The sequence below is a fragment of the Thamnophis elegans genome, chromosome 10 (genome assembly GCF_009769535.1).
Source record: "Thamnophis elegans isolate rThaEle1 chromosome 10, rThaEle1.pri, whole genome shotgun sequence".
In the NCBI taxonomy this organism is placed as follows: domain Eukaryota; kingdom Metazoa; phylum Chordata; class Lepidosauria; order Squamata; family Colubridae; genus Thamnophis; species Thamnophis elegans.
The window spans coordinates 24,801,315-24,816,490 of NC_045550.1; the positions used below are offsets into that span (position 1 = coordinate 24,801,315).

The 15,176-nt window shown below is 39.0% G+C and overlaps 1 protein-coding gene across 2 annotated transcripts in view; it reads right to left on the reverse strand.

Moving 5' to 3' along the window:
- The window catches only part of KCNIP2 (potassium voltage-gated channel interacting protein 2), a 125,302-nt gene extending 110,722 nt beyond the window's left edge, over nt 1-14,580 (reverse strand). For both annotated transcript variants that reach the window (XM_032225510.1, XM_032225508.1), the window contains exon 1: nt 14,508-14,580. In XM_032225510.1, coding sequence (XP_032081401.1) covers nt 14,508-14,580 — 73 coding nt within the window. The remainder of the gene's footprint in view (nt 1-14,507) is intronic.
- Nucleotides 14,581-15,176: the final 596 nt, after the last annotated feature.

Consider the following 15,176-nt stretch of genomic DNA (forward strand, 5'->3'; position numbering starts at 1 on the left):
ATGCAGTCTAAAATCCATCCATCCATTCATCCATCCACCCACCCTCCCACATATGAACTTTAATGGATTACAAGAGCCCACATAAAAGAAGTCACAATGCAGATTCAGTCAATAAGCATTCAATATGTTTAAAACCCTGGAATAATCATAATATTGCACATTAACAACTCTGCAGATAAAAAATTATTTTGACTGCCTTCCTAAACATCATCAGGGAGGTTGATTCCTTAAGTGTGTGTTCCTCATTTCTGGCAATGCTATACTGCTTACACAAATGTATTCAGCTTGTGATCAGCCTTGATTCCAATATCCTTTTACAGAGACTATTCCCCAGACCAGTGGCAATGAGCTTTTCCTCTTGTTTCCCAGTTGATTGGAAAAACTGCTGTCTCAGCAGCTTAACTCTTGCTGTGCCTCTGGAATGAGGTCAGCCAACATGCTGCCTTCTTGAAGGGGGATTGGGGAGGAATCCTGCTGAAAGGAAAATAAGCACCTTGACAAAAATCTTTTTCCCCTGCAGCTGTTACAATGATGATAATGATGTAACAATAACAATAATATTGCAGACCTAGTCAATATTATGCAATTTAATACATTCTACTAGGTTATTAGCTATCCCTTCAATTTGTGTCATTTACAAATTCAGTAACATTCCTTCCACTTCTTTAAGTTATTAATGAGTACCAGGCCAGGGGCATCTCAGTTGATATCTCACTCCAGTTTGATGGCAGACCATTGATTACAACTCTTTGACTATGGTTTTCAAGCATCATTAACTGTAGATTCATCTAACAGATATGCCATCCAGCCCATAATTAACAAGTTTGCTGATCAACATGACAGGGAGTCTTTTTTCAAATGTTCTGCATAAGTCAAAATATGAATTGAAAGCATTTCTATAATCTGTGAAGGAAATATTCCTTTCAAAAAAACGAGATAAAGAAAGGCTAGCAAGACTTGTTCTTGAAAACCTTTGCTGATTTCTAGTAATTGGTGGAGTGTATTTAAGATTCTTTCCGATTCATCCAGACCATGAGCAACCTCTTTAGTTCTGAAAGATGTAAGCCATGCAGCCCTGAGAGCTAAACTCACACATAATTGCCTGGTAGAATGCATCTCCTCTTCCTAGAGAACAATGACCAAAATAGGATTTTTGTCTTATTATTTCTTACGGTTTGCCATTGTCACTAATCGGATGGTATGCAGTTTCCTTTTTCCTTCCTTTAGTTTTGAAGAGGTACAATCTTTCTGTAACCTCTGTTCATTCTGAGCTTTAGCTTTTCCAACATCAAATCTATGAATCTGGACTTTTCAATGGATCTTTACTTGATGATCTGTCTTGTTTTTTTCCATCTTTTACATGTGTGACATTTTTTATTTTTAGCTTTTTGCTGAGCTTTTTGTGCATCCAGATTGTCTTGGTCTCCTACCTGGAAATATTTATCCTTCTCTCTTAGCATTCCCTCCTCCTCTTTTAAGGAACCCTGTTAAAAATCCTATTGAGACTTAATAGGTAAGTAAACATGACTTAAGAAAGAATTGTCTCCTCGCCCTTTGTAGAGTTCCTAAATTTTGCCCCCAGGCCCACTGGCTTATAGGATTACAATACAACAGTTCCCCAATTGAATTGCTACTACCTCTCCCAGGAAGGTGTAACTCTACTGACCATTTAAATGATACGGCTATCCTGACTCTGGAGTCAGCTTCTTGCAAATGGACATTCCCTGAATTTCTGATCAGCAAGTGGAGCCTCCAGTCTCAATTATATTAACAGAATCTCCAGTTTCCAGGATGCCATCAAATTTGTCTACAATTGTTCCAGAGTCCAACAATCTTTGAAGCCCCTTTCAGCATTTACTATATATACCAACTGTAAAAAGAGAAGCTATCGACCCAGTTGATTAATCACCAGCTTTTCAGGGTAGCAATCTGCCTTAAACCAAACTAAAAGCACTTTGTTTAATGAAAACATTGCTGATTTTTTAAAAAAGCAGGAAAGGTGGGGGAGGGGCGGGATAAAATGCCATTCATTAGGAAAACCAATCTGCCTTTACTTTAATCTGACCCAAAGTTCCCCAATGGGTAATTCTCATTTTAATAATCTCATTTAATAATCTTTCAAAAATTATTTTCCAAAATTGTTGTTACCCTTTAAAGGTTACATATACAGAAACATGTCAATCAGAGTTGAGATGAGAGCACCTGGATACCTCCCAGAAAAATCAATAATTCTGTATTTGTCCTTGCTCTTTGCCCATTATTTGAATCAAAGGATTTCACTCACCCACTTTAAAAGTGAATATGAATTTATGCAGCACAACCTCTAAAAACCACATCTGCAATTATGGATAGGTTAGAGTTGCTCTTTCTCAAGATCTGCTATGTTCCTAACACTGTATGCCAATATTTACATATTTATTAATTAAACGTTCAGTCCTACCTTTCTTTAGATATGTAGCTATTTAAGATGTATATCATATACAAAATATGATAATAAACTCAGTCCAATTAAAATAAAAATTAAGACCATTAAAATATCATATCTATGTCTAACAATTCGATGTCTAACAATTAAAAACTTAGCAACAGAGCTGGATATTGTGTCAGGTTCCTAAATCCTGGAAGAAAAGAGGCAGCATGCACAGTATTCTATAGCCCAGAAGACATATAAGAGACAATCCTTCTCTTTGTATTAGAACCAAGATTCTGGCAGGAAGGCTATTTTTCAAATGGGTCTCGATCTAAACTCCCAGAGTAAAACATAGAATGAGAAGTAGCCTGTCAGATAGTTAGGCCTTAACCTCATTGGCTGTTTAAATCTCCAAAGGTTAATACTAGCATGTTAATCTGTTCTCTGCAGGCAACAGTAATGGGCATCCTGTGATTCCTGGATCTTACATGAGTTATCAACTTAATTGCTATATTTTATAGCAACTATAATTTCCAGATACTTTTTAAGAGTTATAGGTAGTCCTCGACTTACATCCATTTATTTAGTGATCGTTTGAAGTTTACAATGGCACTGAAAATGGTGATTTAAGGCCATTATTCACACTTACGACCTTTGCAGCATCCCTGTGGTCACATGATCAAAATCAGCAACTGTCAGGTATTTATGATGGTTGCAGTGTCCCAGGATCATGTGCTCACCTTTTGTGGCCTTCTGACAAGCAAAGTCAATGGGGATGACAGATTCACTTAACAACTGTGTTACTAACTTAACAGTTGAAGAGATTTACTTAACCACTGTGGCCAGAAAGGTCGTAAAATGGGGCAAAATTCACTTGACAAATGTCTTGCTTGGTGACAGAACTTTAAGGCTCAATTGTGGTCGTAACTTGAGACTGCCTGTACTTTGCATGGAGCAATTTGCAGAAGTCAAGACAGGTTGCAACATGTTGTGCATAATTATCACTAAGCGCAACAGGTTCAGGAACAGTCAGGGCTGGCAAGTGAGCCATAGTAGCACAGACCCACCTTTTGCCACAATTGCCACTTGCAAATCCACTGACAGCTGGAGCCAGAGTCAACAAATGTTTCCTTACTTCCCTCTTTCTGAAAGATTGCAGTGCCATCCAAGAAAGGCCTCACTTTCCTTGAGTTCAGCTTTTTCATTACTGAAAGAGCATCTTCATTTTATTCTGCCCCATCCAGTTCATTATTGGGATTAAGCAATATTCAAGGATAATGATCGCTTTTTTAGAGATCACCTTGACAGAAATATGCAAGTACTGTTGCCTGGATGATGAGGGGTAAGGCCTAGTTTAAATCCACAGCAGACAGATGATATTCAGAGAGACTTAGGCAGATGATTCCCTAATTCACTGAACCATAAGAAACAGGAGGACCTATAACACAACCAGACTCGCAAGACTCTGATATTATAATCAATCTCAATAAAAGTAGTTTTAGTCTTTCTATGAAAGACTAAAACTTGGTCTGATCTACCTCTGCTGGGCAAGTGCTACAAAGCTGGATATCATTTTCATATTAGTGTCCCCCTACTCCAAAGCTCTGAAGGACCTCCTCCAACACTTACATATTTAAACCAAATAGCATGGGGAACTAATTCATATCCTGGATTTAAACAGAAATCCTGACAAGAAGGACCGGAGTTTGTAAAACAGTGCCCTATCTTCACTTGACAACTCAGAACAATACCATGACACTATGAAGAGTTGCTGAAAGGTGCAGGAGAAATAGAAGGAGTGCTTTTCCCATCTACTGGTAATTTCAGAATCAGGTTATTCAAGACAACCAAAACAATCTGAGTGCTTACTATATTATGGTTGCAATATAATTGAAATGGGTCAATTTAGGGTTGCAAAGCTATCACTTTTTTGGTCACTTTATTCAGGAATGGAATATTTGAGATCAGCCTATAATTACAGAAACTTTTGAGGTAAGGGAGGGCTGTTCAGTAGAATTTATACAGGATTGTGAGTTGAGTTTATTTAATCATCTTGGAATAGCAAAAGATCAAGCAAGCAGGTGACAAACTTCACCTCTCTAGATACTCTGTACACATCCTCAGGATTTAAAAGCTGAAAAGAATCTCAACAAGAAAACGCCAAAAATTACATTCTCCAGTAATGGAAGCCAAATTGAGGCGATCTAATCAACTTTATCCACAAATAACAAGTATTACTTACTATGAGCTTTTGACTGTATTAGACTCACTTCCCCAGAAACAGTATTAAGATTCTCTTCCTCTTCAATGTAGAAGAAGCCATAGGCTATGAAAAAGAATTGCTGGCCTATTTGGTGCGGATGCAGTCAGGGGACAAATATAGGCCCCCTTTGATGCATCCACTGCCATGGAGAAGGATTTCAGATGGGCCTCAAAAGATTTCTGTCTTGCATTTGTGGATTCCTCACAAACAAAAGTGCTCGAGCAAAGAGAGTGCTTAGGACAAACAGTGTTCATTATCCAAGCCATTTCCATGTTCAGATCAACAGGGCTTCATCAATATTACCAAATGTCAAAACAGGAAATTCTCCAAGCCCATTTGAGAATTTTCCAGAAACATCAAGAACTTGCAGCACATTATTTTAAGTGGTTTTCCAGCTCTGCAGAAATTTATTAGAAAGTGATCTGTCCATGACTATGGAGTTACAGGAAACTCCTCCTCTTCTTTCAGACCACTAGCTCCATCCACCCAGAAATCCCAATCCAGTTTGTGTTTTATTGCAGAGGAGCATGAAATCCTGAGCCCCTCCCAACTGGGCAACTTCAGCCTGGACAATAAATTTCCCCAAGACACTCAAAAGAACTGCCATGAGAAGGATAGTTCAGATATGAGACATTATTACAGGATATTACAGGAGAGTAGATAGCACTCAGTGCTTTAATCCCATATGGTGAAAGTCTCTCCGATTTTGGTCAGACTTGAACAAATTTCATCCCTTCAGACAGATAAAAGGGACAGGGAAAACAGCGGATTCTGCTAATTTTGAATTTCCTCAGAATTGCTCATTAAACTTGCATAAGCAGCAATGCAGATATTTTTATTATTTTCCTCCCTAATTTCCAGATGAAGGAAACTGAAGCAGCCATTTTGTTCAACATTTGGCCATGTTGACTGGAAATTAAGGAAACTGAGGAACCAATACTTCAAGAAGAAATCAAACTATGGAAAGATGAAATTAGACAACTTCTTTCTTTTTATTCTGTTTTCCAGAAATTGCACAGTACTATATTCCCAATGTAAGTAAAATAACACAAGCTGCTCTCACACCTCATATCAAATTTGTTGCTGGAGCAATATTTTCTCATTTATTTTTTGTCTATCCAAACGGAGAGGTCCTGAATAAGATGTCTTGTTCAATTTTTGTCCAACTCAAACAGACTGAACATTGCAAAGCAGAAACAGAAAATACAAAATAGTGTCCTCCCCATGTCTTGAATAACTCAAATGTTTTACATTACAAAAACAGCCTTCAAGTACTCAATTGCACACCTCCAGTACATTTGCCCACTAGAAAAATGAACATCTCATTTGAAATTGGAGCCAATTCAATTTGAGTGAAATTACGAGATTGAGATTGAGCAACAAGAGAGTTTCCAAGCCAGGAAAGCAAAAGAGACCATAGTCTCAGAAATAGACAAAACACAGAGAAAAAAGGTGATAGGCACAGAATACACATATATCTATAATCTGCAGAGTGCAAATTTTAGTTCACAAGATGCAGCATCCCCAATTACAGCAAACTATTTGGTCCTTGAAATCTCAAAGTCAGCAAGATAATGAAGAGTGAGATCATTTAATAGTCCTGTCAGCATCCAGAAATTGTCCAGAAATCACCTCCATCATGAGGAACTGGTGGGAATCTTCCTGTATATGAGAACCATTATCCCCCTACACTTCAAGGTGTGAAACCACACCGTTTATGTTAGAATTGGCAAGATTTTACCAGTGACAAAAGCCTTGGGTGTTGAAAAGAGTTAAAATCCAACAGAAAAATCTCAAGCAAAGTAGGGGAAACTCATTTTGTATAGGGGGTGAGAAGACAAGGGAGATTCTTACAACCATATACACATGTGTACACGTGCAAACACACACACTGCCCTCATATATACGCAAGGTATCATAGAACTAGAAATACTTCATACCACCTGCTTTCTACATACGTGTGTAATTGTATATTTAATACAATTACATCATGGATACAGTGATCCGAGCTCTTCTTTTTAGGCCAGAGAAAGGAAGGCGGCCCTTCAAAATATGCCACTTTAGATAAGAGGCAACTAGGTGGAGCACCAGGTCCATGATGCTGGTATCCAACCAGGTCTGGTATCCAAACTGTATATGAAATACTGTAATTTTCATTGCTTCCTCCTGGGCAGAGAAACAGTTGAAAGTGGTTATGATGCCTCCATTTCTTTGTCTTCACAGTGACAGGACCATACTACAAGTTTGGCCTACAGTACATAATGGTACTTGGAAATGTCCTTGGGAGGCAGGAGGAAGAGCTGCAGTCTGAACAACGGATGTGTGAAGATATTTCAGCTCACAGAAAGAGAAGCCTTTCAGAAGATGCCCTCTCAGGTTTTCCAGAGAGTAAGAGGAAAGGGGGAGAGAAATGCCTTCAATCTTGCTAGATGCTGTTAAGGTAACTTTACAAAAAGGTAGAGCTAGTACTCCTGCCTGTGCTTCTTGTGTGAGCTACCATGCAGGGCTAACAGGCTTTGAATCACAGTTTTGCTATGAGGAAATTCAGGACAGATACTACTTTGCTACCCTATATATAAGCCTGTGCAGCCTTCCCAGTGAGTGTTCTGAAAGAAGCAACATGACTTACAGTAGCTCTTTACCTGTCACTGTAAGGGGGTGAAGTAAACGTAGGCCTTGTCAGCATCCCAAGAGCATTGTAGGCTGTTTCTATAGTGATCATTCACCCACTGCCAAATGCAACTGTCTTTGTACCAGCTGTTCAGCAGCAACTGCATGACAAAGAAGTTGCAAGGTAGCTGGCTGAACACCCTGGGGAAATCAAGGCACACTGGTGGTGAAGAACCTAGAATGGAGACCAGCTTTTTCCTTTTCCCATCTGTAGCTGAGATTGTCTAAAGGCCATGAGGGACCAGAACTTGGGAACTAATGTCCAAGCCACAGGGCATATCTTAGCTTCCTTCACTGTTAAACTTTAAACCATCAGCTGAAGAAAAGGGCTATATTTAGTGGTATACCTTTTGTGTGCTACTGATTTAGACCATACTAGGGGAGGTTTAAGATGGGATCAATCAATCATTTTCATGTAGTTTGAAGACAATGTGATTCGGTCATTGCTGCCTGTAGTATAGTCTTATTTATTCATTGCTACACTGTTATTTTGGATAGAAGAGGCTCTATCGATGCTTATAGTGCATTGAAAGCTTTAAGAAATACAATATCCCTTGGGACTATAGAAAGAGAAAAGAAAAAGGAAACACTAGCACTATTGTAACACCTTCAAATTAGAAAGAAAAACATACCACTTCCAATGTTACTGATGAGTGGCATTCAATTAAATCACTGTATAATAATAACTTATTATAAATTAACATCTTGAGTTAGATTTGTATTACATTAATGCTTATAGATTCTTCTTCATGCATGCAGCAATGTTTTTTAGCATTTCTATTGCTTAAAGGACCACTTCAAGAGCTTGTGGGTTTTCAGGTGGAACTACTGAAAGGCTATTCATATGAATAAACTGCACAGCTATTTCTGCAAATACTTATCATCCTGTTTTAACCCACTGCAAGGCCCCTCTTCTCCTAAAAATCTACCATGACCCTATAATGTACTAAAAAATAGCCAAGTATTCATTACAATGGTTGCATGTATATAGAAAAATACTCTGTACAGTTGTTTACGAAGAATATTCAGACTGTTTTTACAATAGCTGCAAATCACTATAAATGAAGTCAACAACAGTACCTATTTTATAGCTTATTTTAAGATTTAGTAACAAGATAAGATGCTGTTACTAACATTCTCTTGAAAAAGCAGATTGTTGTTTAGCCAGATGTAATGCTGAAAGTAAACTGCATTTTCAATTGGCATTATTGTAATACCATATTTAGACTCTAAGCAGAGGGATATGAGCACAAGATTTTCCTGACCACTAGACTATCTTTTAGATAATCTTAAGGCCAATACCAAGTAGTTGGTGGCTAGGGCTAAGAATCATTTCTGAAATTATGTACTTCAGGAGGATTACATAAACAGAAAGAAGAAGAGAGGATTTTCTGTGTTTGCCTATTCTGTATCAATTTACACAACCATCCTTAGGAGTTTAATAAACTTGTATTAACTTTTTTATTTCAGACTCGTTACTTAAGGCTTTTTACATAGACAATTGGCATGAAACATCTCTGCTTTCTTGGTAAACCTTTATAAAAGGGATTTCCAAATGAATATTCAGTTCTCCTATTTGTCTATGGAGATTCTCAGTCATCCAGATCATAGTTGTCACAAAGGTGATTTTTCAAGAGGCAACTGGACTTTCTTGTTTTTCTTTGAAGATGTCCACTTGCCTCTTGAAAAAGCACCTTTGGGACAGTTCTCCTATCTGAACACATCACTTCATTTCATGAGATTGATGAAGATGTCTGACAAAACAAAAAGATATTCCAGCATAACAAAACTGAATAATAAATTGTTGAAGTTAAATATTATTTCCCAAAAGATTGTTGGGTTTTTATTAGGACAGTAACCAAGATGTTATATATGTATGTATGTATGTATGTATGTATGTATGTATGTATGTATGTATGTATGTTTGTGTGTGTGTATATGTGTATATATGTATATATGTATATATGTGTGTGTGTATATATATGTATATATGTATGTATATATATGTACATATATACACATATGTGTATACATATGTATATGTATATGTATATGTATATGTATATGTATATGTATATGTATATGTATATGTATATGTATATGTATATGTATATGTATATGTATATGTATATGTATATGTATATGTATATGTATATGTATATGTATTTAAAGTTACAACCCCTGGTATGCCCAAATATGGGAGGAAGTCCATGGCTTCCATTCTCTGTCCATCAGCTCGTCACAAGAGACCATCCAGACAGGAACCCAATATTTTTACTGTTGCCTTTGTTACATGTGTTGTATTTGTGCTGATAAATAAATAAAGGGAGACTAGTATAGATCTATTTCAAGCTATTTAGCACTCATCAGCTAGCCATACTGGGATTCGAACCTATGGCTAGCTGATGAGAACTAAATAGCTTGAAATAGATCTATACTAGTCTCCCTTTATTTATTTATCAGCACAAATACAACACACACACACACACACACACATGTATGTATGTATGTATGCATGCATGCGTATGTGTATATGTATATGTATACACACACACACACACACACACACACAGTGTTTTCATAGACTTTCACGCATACAGGTATGCACAATGTATTTGGGTCTTTTCCCGTGTAAGATTGAGAGTATCATGGCGACGTTTTGATGAGGTAGAAATAGATCTATACTAGTCTCCCTTTATTTATTTATCAGAACAAATACAACATGAATGAATGAATGAATGAATGAATGAATGAATGAATGAATGTATGTATGTATGTATGTATGTATGTATGTATGTATGTATGATTGAGATTGTCTTGGTAACGTTTCGGCGAGGTCTCACTCACCATCTTAAGGCTGGGTATTGACCTTAAAGCATCTGAAAACCAGCCCTAGTCAACAAACAAGCCTCACCCGCCACCCAGGCCGTTACAACACGAAACAACAGCCAGCACCAATCAGCACCAATCTTCCAATCATGATACAACCACACAACCAATCATTCCACTTACTGAAACAAAGCCAGCACTCCACAAACCCCCACCAAGATTTATAGAAAGACGGCAGCTCCGACCATGCTTTAAGTCCAAAACCCAGCCTGAAGATGGTGAGTGAGACATTGCCAAGACAATTATTATTATTATTATTATTATTATTATTATTATTATTATTATTATTATTTATTAGTTTTGTATGCCGCCCACTCTCGGAAGATTCCGGGCGGCTTACAATAAAAAGGGAGGGGGGATATAAAAAATAAATAAAACAACAGTTTAAAATTACAACAACATTCACAACCTAGAATGGGGCTGGACAATTCAACAGCCCCAGGCCTGCCGGAACAGCCAGGTCTTCGTCGCTTTACGGAAGGCCGGAAGGGTAGCAAGGGTCCGGATCTCAATGGGGAGATCGTTCCAGAGGGCCGGAGCAGCTGCAGAGAAGGCCCTCCCCCGGGGGGTCGCCAGCCTACATTGACCGGCCAATGGAATCTGGAGGAGGCCTAGTCTGTGCAATCTAATCGGTCTGTGGGAGGCAATTGGCAGGAGGCGGTCTCTCAGGTAGCCAGGTCCAATGCCATGTAGGGCTGTAATCTCAATCTCAATCTTACATGGGAAAAAACCCGAATACAACAAGACCAGCATACCTACACCCGTGAAAATCTACGAAAACATATCTGTTTTCGTAGATTTTCACGTGTGTAGGTATGTTAGTCTTGTTGTTACACGGGAATCTTACACGGGAAAAGACCCTAATACAACAAGACCATATATATATATATATATATATATATATATATATATGTATGTATGTATGTATGTATGTATGTATGTATGTATGTATGTATATGGATATGGATATGGATATGGATATGGATATGGATATGGATATGGATATGGATATGGATATGGATATGGATATGGATATGGATATGGATATGGATATGGATATGGATATGGATAGATAGATAGATAGATAGATAGATAGATATAGATATATAGATATATAGATACACACAAACACACACACACACACACATATATATATATATATACACAAGAATATATACACACACATATATATATGTTTGTGTGTGTGTGTGTTGTATTTGTGCTGATAAATAAATAAAGGGAGACTAGTATAGATCTATTTCAAACTATTTAGCTCTCATCAGCTAGCCATACCTTTACTGGGATTAGAACCTGTGCTGTATTGCATCTTAGGCAGATGTGTTAACCATTAAGCCACAGAGTTCTTCTCCTTATCAGATGAGCCAGCAAGAAAGGTATATATTTAAAGTCACAACCCCTGGTATGCCCAAATATAGGAGGATATTTTCCTCCCATATTTCCCATATTTCCTCCCATATTTGGGCATACCAGGGGTTGTGACTTTATATACACACACACACACATATACATATAGTTACACACACACACATATATATGTGTGTGAAAATCTATGAAAACATATCTGTGTGTTTGTGTTTGTGTGTGTGTGTGTGTGTGTGTTAGTTATAGGTAGTAAGCCTTGCACTTCAATGAATTGCATCTGATTTTATGAACTTTTGTGGCACAAACATTAAGCAAATCACATGGCTATTAAGTGAATCTAGCTTCCCCTGTTGACTTTGCTTGCCACCCCACCCTTGGAAGGTCGTAAATGGCAATCACATGACCTTGTGATGCTGCAACTGTCATAAATACATGCTGGTTGCCAAGCACCTGAATTTTGATTGTGACCACAGGAATGCTGTGACAATCATAAGTGCAAAGCCCAGCAATCATTCACTTTTTTCACTGTAATTTTTTACTGTAATTATTTATTTTATGTTACAGTAAATACAATATAACAATGATAGTTTTAGAAGAGGAAAATACCTGGAATTAAAAGTAGAGTCAAAACATTAACAACTTGAAATTCTTAGGTAGGCATCACTTTGTTACCCCAAAGTGAAGAGGATTTAATTTATTGTGAGAAAGAAATAGAAAATGGGAAATCCAGATACATCTCGACCAGCGTGCTGAGTGAACTGATAGCTGTGAAGGTGAAAGATACTTTTGTTTTCTTAACCTTAAGGTGGACAGTGTGCTCAAGAAATGATTAATCCTAGGAAGTAAGATAATGCAAAACTTGGACTTGATTATGAAGGAGTATAGGAATATTAGAATGCTATCAGTTTACTGTTTTCAGCTGTGTTCCTCATTTTTGTACATATAACAGGCTGGAACTTGGATTCTTGGAAGAAATATTCATTTCCAATAATATCAAGAGGAGATAAATATTTACAGAATTTTCTTTACAGATCAATTAGGAAAGATTTCCTATAGTTCAAGTAACACCCAATAATAAATGCATGTGGTCTTCAGAAGCCATAGTTTAAATTTTCATTTAAGTATTTTGTTGTATTCCATGGTCTCTCATTAAATCTCCGGATTAGCTGCTACTTTTCTCAATACAGGCACAAGAGCTGTGCTTAACAAGCTGCAATGAAGATGAATGTGAATGATTCAAAGGAACTAATAGCAAGGTAATATGTGTTGACAGAGAGAAGGTGGACTAAAAATAAAGACAACAAGAAATGGCACTAGAGCAAAAGTCACATATATTCTTTTCAGCAGTTATGATGTGAACTTTTGTTGCAAGAGAGAATTATCCAGTTGTAAATGGAAATGAAGAGATGATCAAAATATAACACGTAGACATTCACTATATGTGTGCTACGTAACTGAGCGTCCAACATTTCATTAGACAGTAAGTTTATTATTATTTGTATTCACTTGCTCCACAAATGTATATGTTATACAAGAATTGTGATCAGTAGCTGTCTTTAGTGATCTTGTCTTTGTTGCTTATTGTTTATAACTTTATCTTAAAAATAAAACTATAGGAAAAATTAAAAAAGAAAAAGAGAGGAATAGTGAATTTATGGTATCAAAAGCCAACCAGGGTTAAATGGTTCTATAGATTGTGTGGAAGAGAGAGTTGAAAAACACAAGAATTCTTGACTTTAATTCTCCTCTGGTTCCCTTCAGATAAAAAGGGTACACAGAAATCCGAAGACCGATTAATGTCAAAGCTCTTACTTGGACAGAAAAATATGAATGGCACAAGATCAGGAGGTTCCACAATTAAAGGTCACAATTGGGAGGAACCCAAGCTTCTTTTTCACTTCATTTCGATTTTAAAACATATTGATGCGTTGAAGTCACTTCAGAGACAAGAGAATCATGTGGGCTTTAAATTTCCACGGAGCTCAAAATATCTCTGTGGCTGAAGAGTCAATTTTGCAGGCATCAAATCGCTTGAATGACGTTCAGGGGCAACAAGAGAGAGAAAATTGCTCTGCCGTGTGCAGGAGAGATCCCAGCAGCAAACTCCAGCACCATGGACAGTACCAGATTTAAAGGAATTTTGCCAGTTCCTGGTAGAAGGAAGGCATCTCGCCTATTAGCCCTCTATATAGATATGAGGTCTCTGCTTTTGGTAGTCGGCTAAGACCCTCTACTAAATAAAACTTATTTATTAAATTTCTATGCCCCTCGTACAGAACAGGGGCAGCAGAAAGACGTAGATGAATTCCTTCTGATTTGAATTTTTTTTAAATTGAGACTTCATTGTCCATCTCAAGGGGATCTCGTCCAACTTCTACATTGGCTTACAGACTCTAGATACAGGGGTAAGTTCATAAAGATCTCCTTAGAGTCTTGGGGGAAGGCATTGCAGCCAACATTGGGTCCAGATCCTGGACTATTTTAAAGGAGCCAGGCAATGAAAAGGTTCCGTTCTCCCGCCTGTAAAAGCCATTCAGTCATGCACACATACCACAAACACAAACCTTCACCTACTTCGAAATGTCAAGGGACAAAATCAGCGCCGTAACCCAACCCTCACTCCTCGGCACCATCACTTTGTGCAAGTTTTGTTCAGAAATGGAGTAAAGAACCCCTCCCTAGATCGTGACAAGGATGCACGGAAGAAAACCCCACCTATGGCAGGTGGTGGCGGCGGGTCGACAACAGTTACTGTGCGGGACCTCTTTCACACTCCACCCAGTTTGCTGTTAAAGGGATGCTGCATCTTCCTACCCCCCCCCCTCCCTGCCCCTCCTCAAGCCAAGGCGGCGGCTCTCAGCAGAAGGAGCTGCCAGCTTGGGGGGAACTCACCGGTTAGTTGATCGTAGGAGCCATCGAGGTCCCGGGAATCGGAAAGGCTCTCCTTTCTGCTCTTGCCGCGCATCTTGCGGAGCGGAGACGCCCCGGAGATCCGGGACAGGACAGGACCTGGTTGCACACCTCCCTTCCCTTTACAGCTTCTCTTTCTTGCCAGGTGGGGCGCCCGGGGCGCCCGGTTCCGATACCTCCCTCCCCCTCTGCAGATCCTCCTGGCGGGGGCGCGGGACGGACAGGGGCAGCCGGCGTCCAGTTCCCCGGCAACAGAAGAAGCGCAAGCGCCTTCTTTCCCAGCCGCCCAGTTGCTCCCCCACCTCGACTGCCTGTTTCTGTGCACCGCCGCTTGTTTGCTTCTCCCGTTCCCGCGGGCGGGCGGGCGGGATTCTTCTCTGACCGCCTGTAGCTGAGGCGAAAGGAGAAGAACCAGACTCCGTTCCCGGGCGATGTGCCTTTCTCCCCGGGACCGCCTTGAGCTCCCTCTCGCACCGCAAAGCGCCAGAAGGCTTTAGAACCGTGCGCCAGTCCGGGGCAGAGGATGAAGCGCTCCTTTGCCCTCGACTCAGGGCAAGAGGGGCTCCCGCAGGAAAAAAAGCGAGTTTCCCTCAGACACGTGTCTTCAGGGGCTGGGAGACACGTGCACCTGTACACAAACGCGCACGCCGG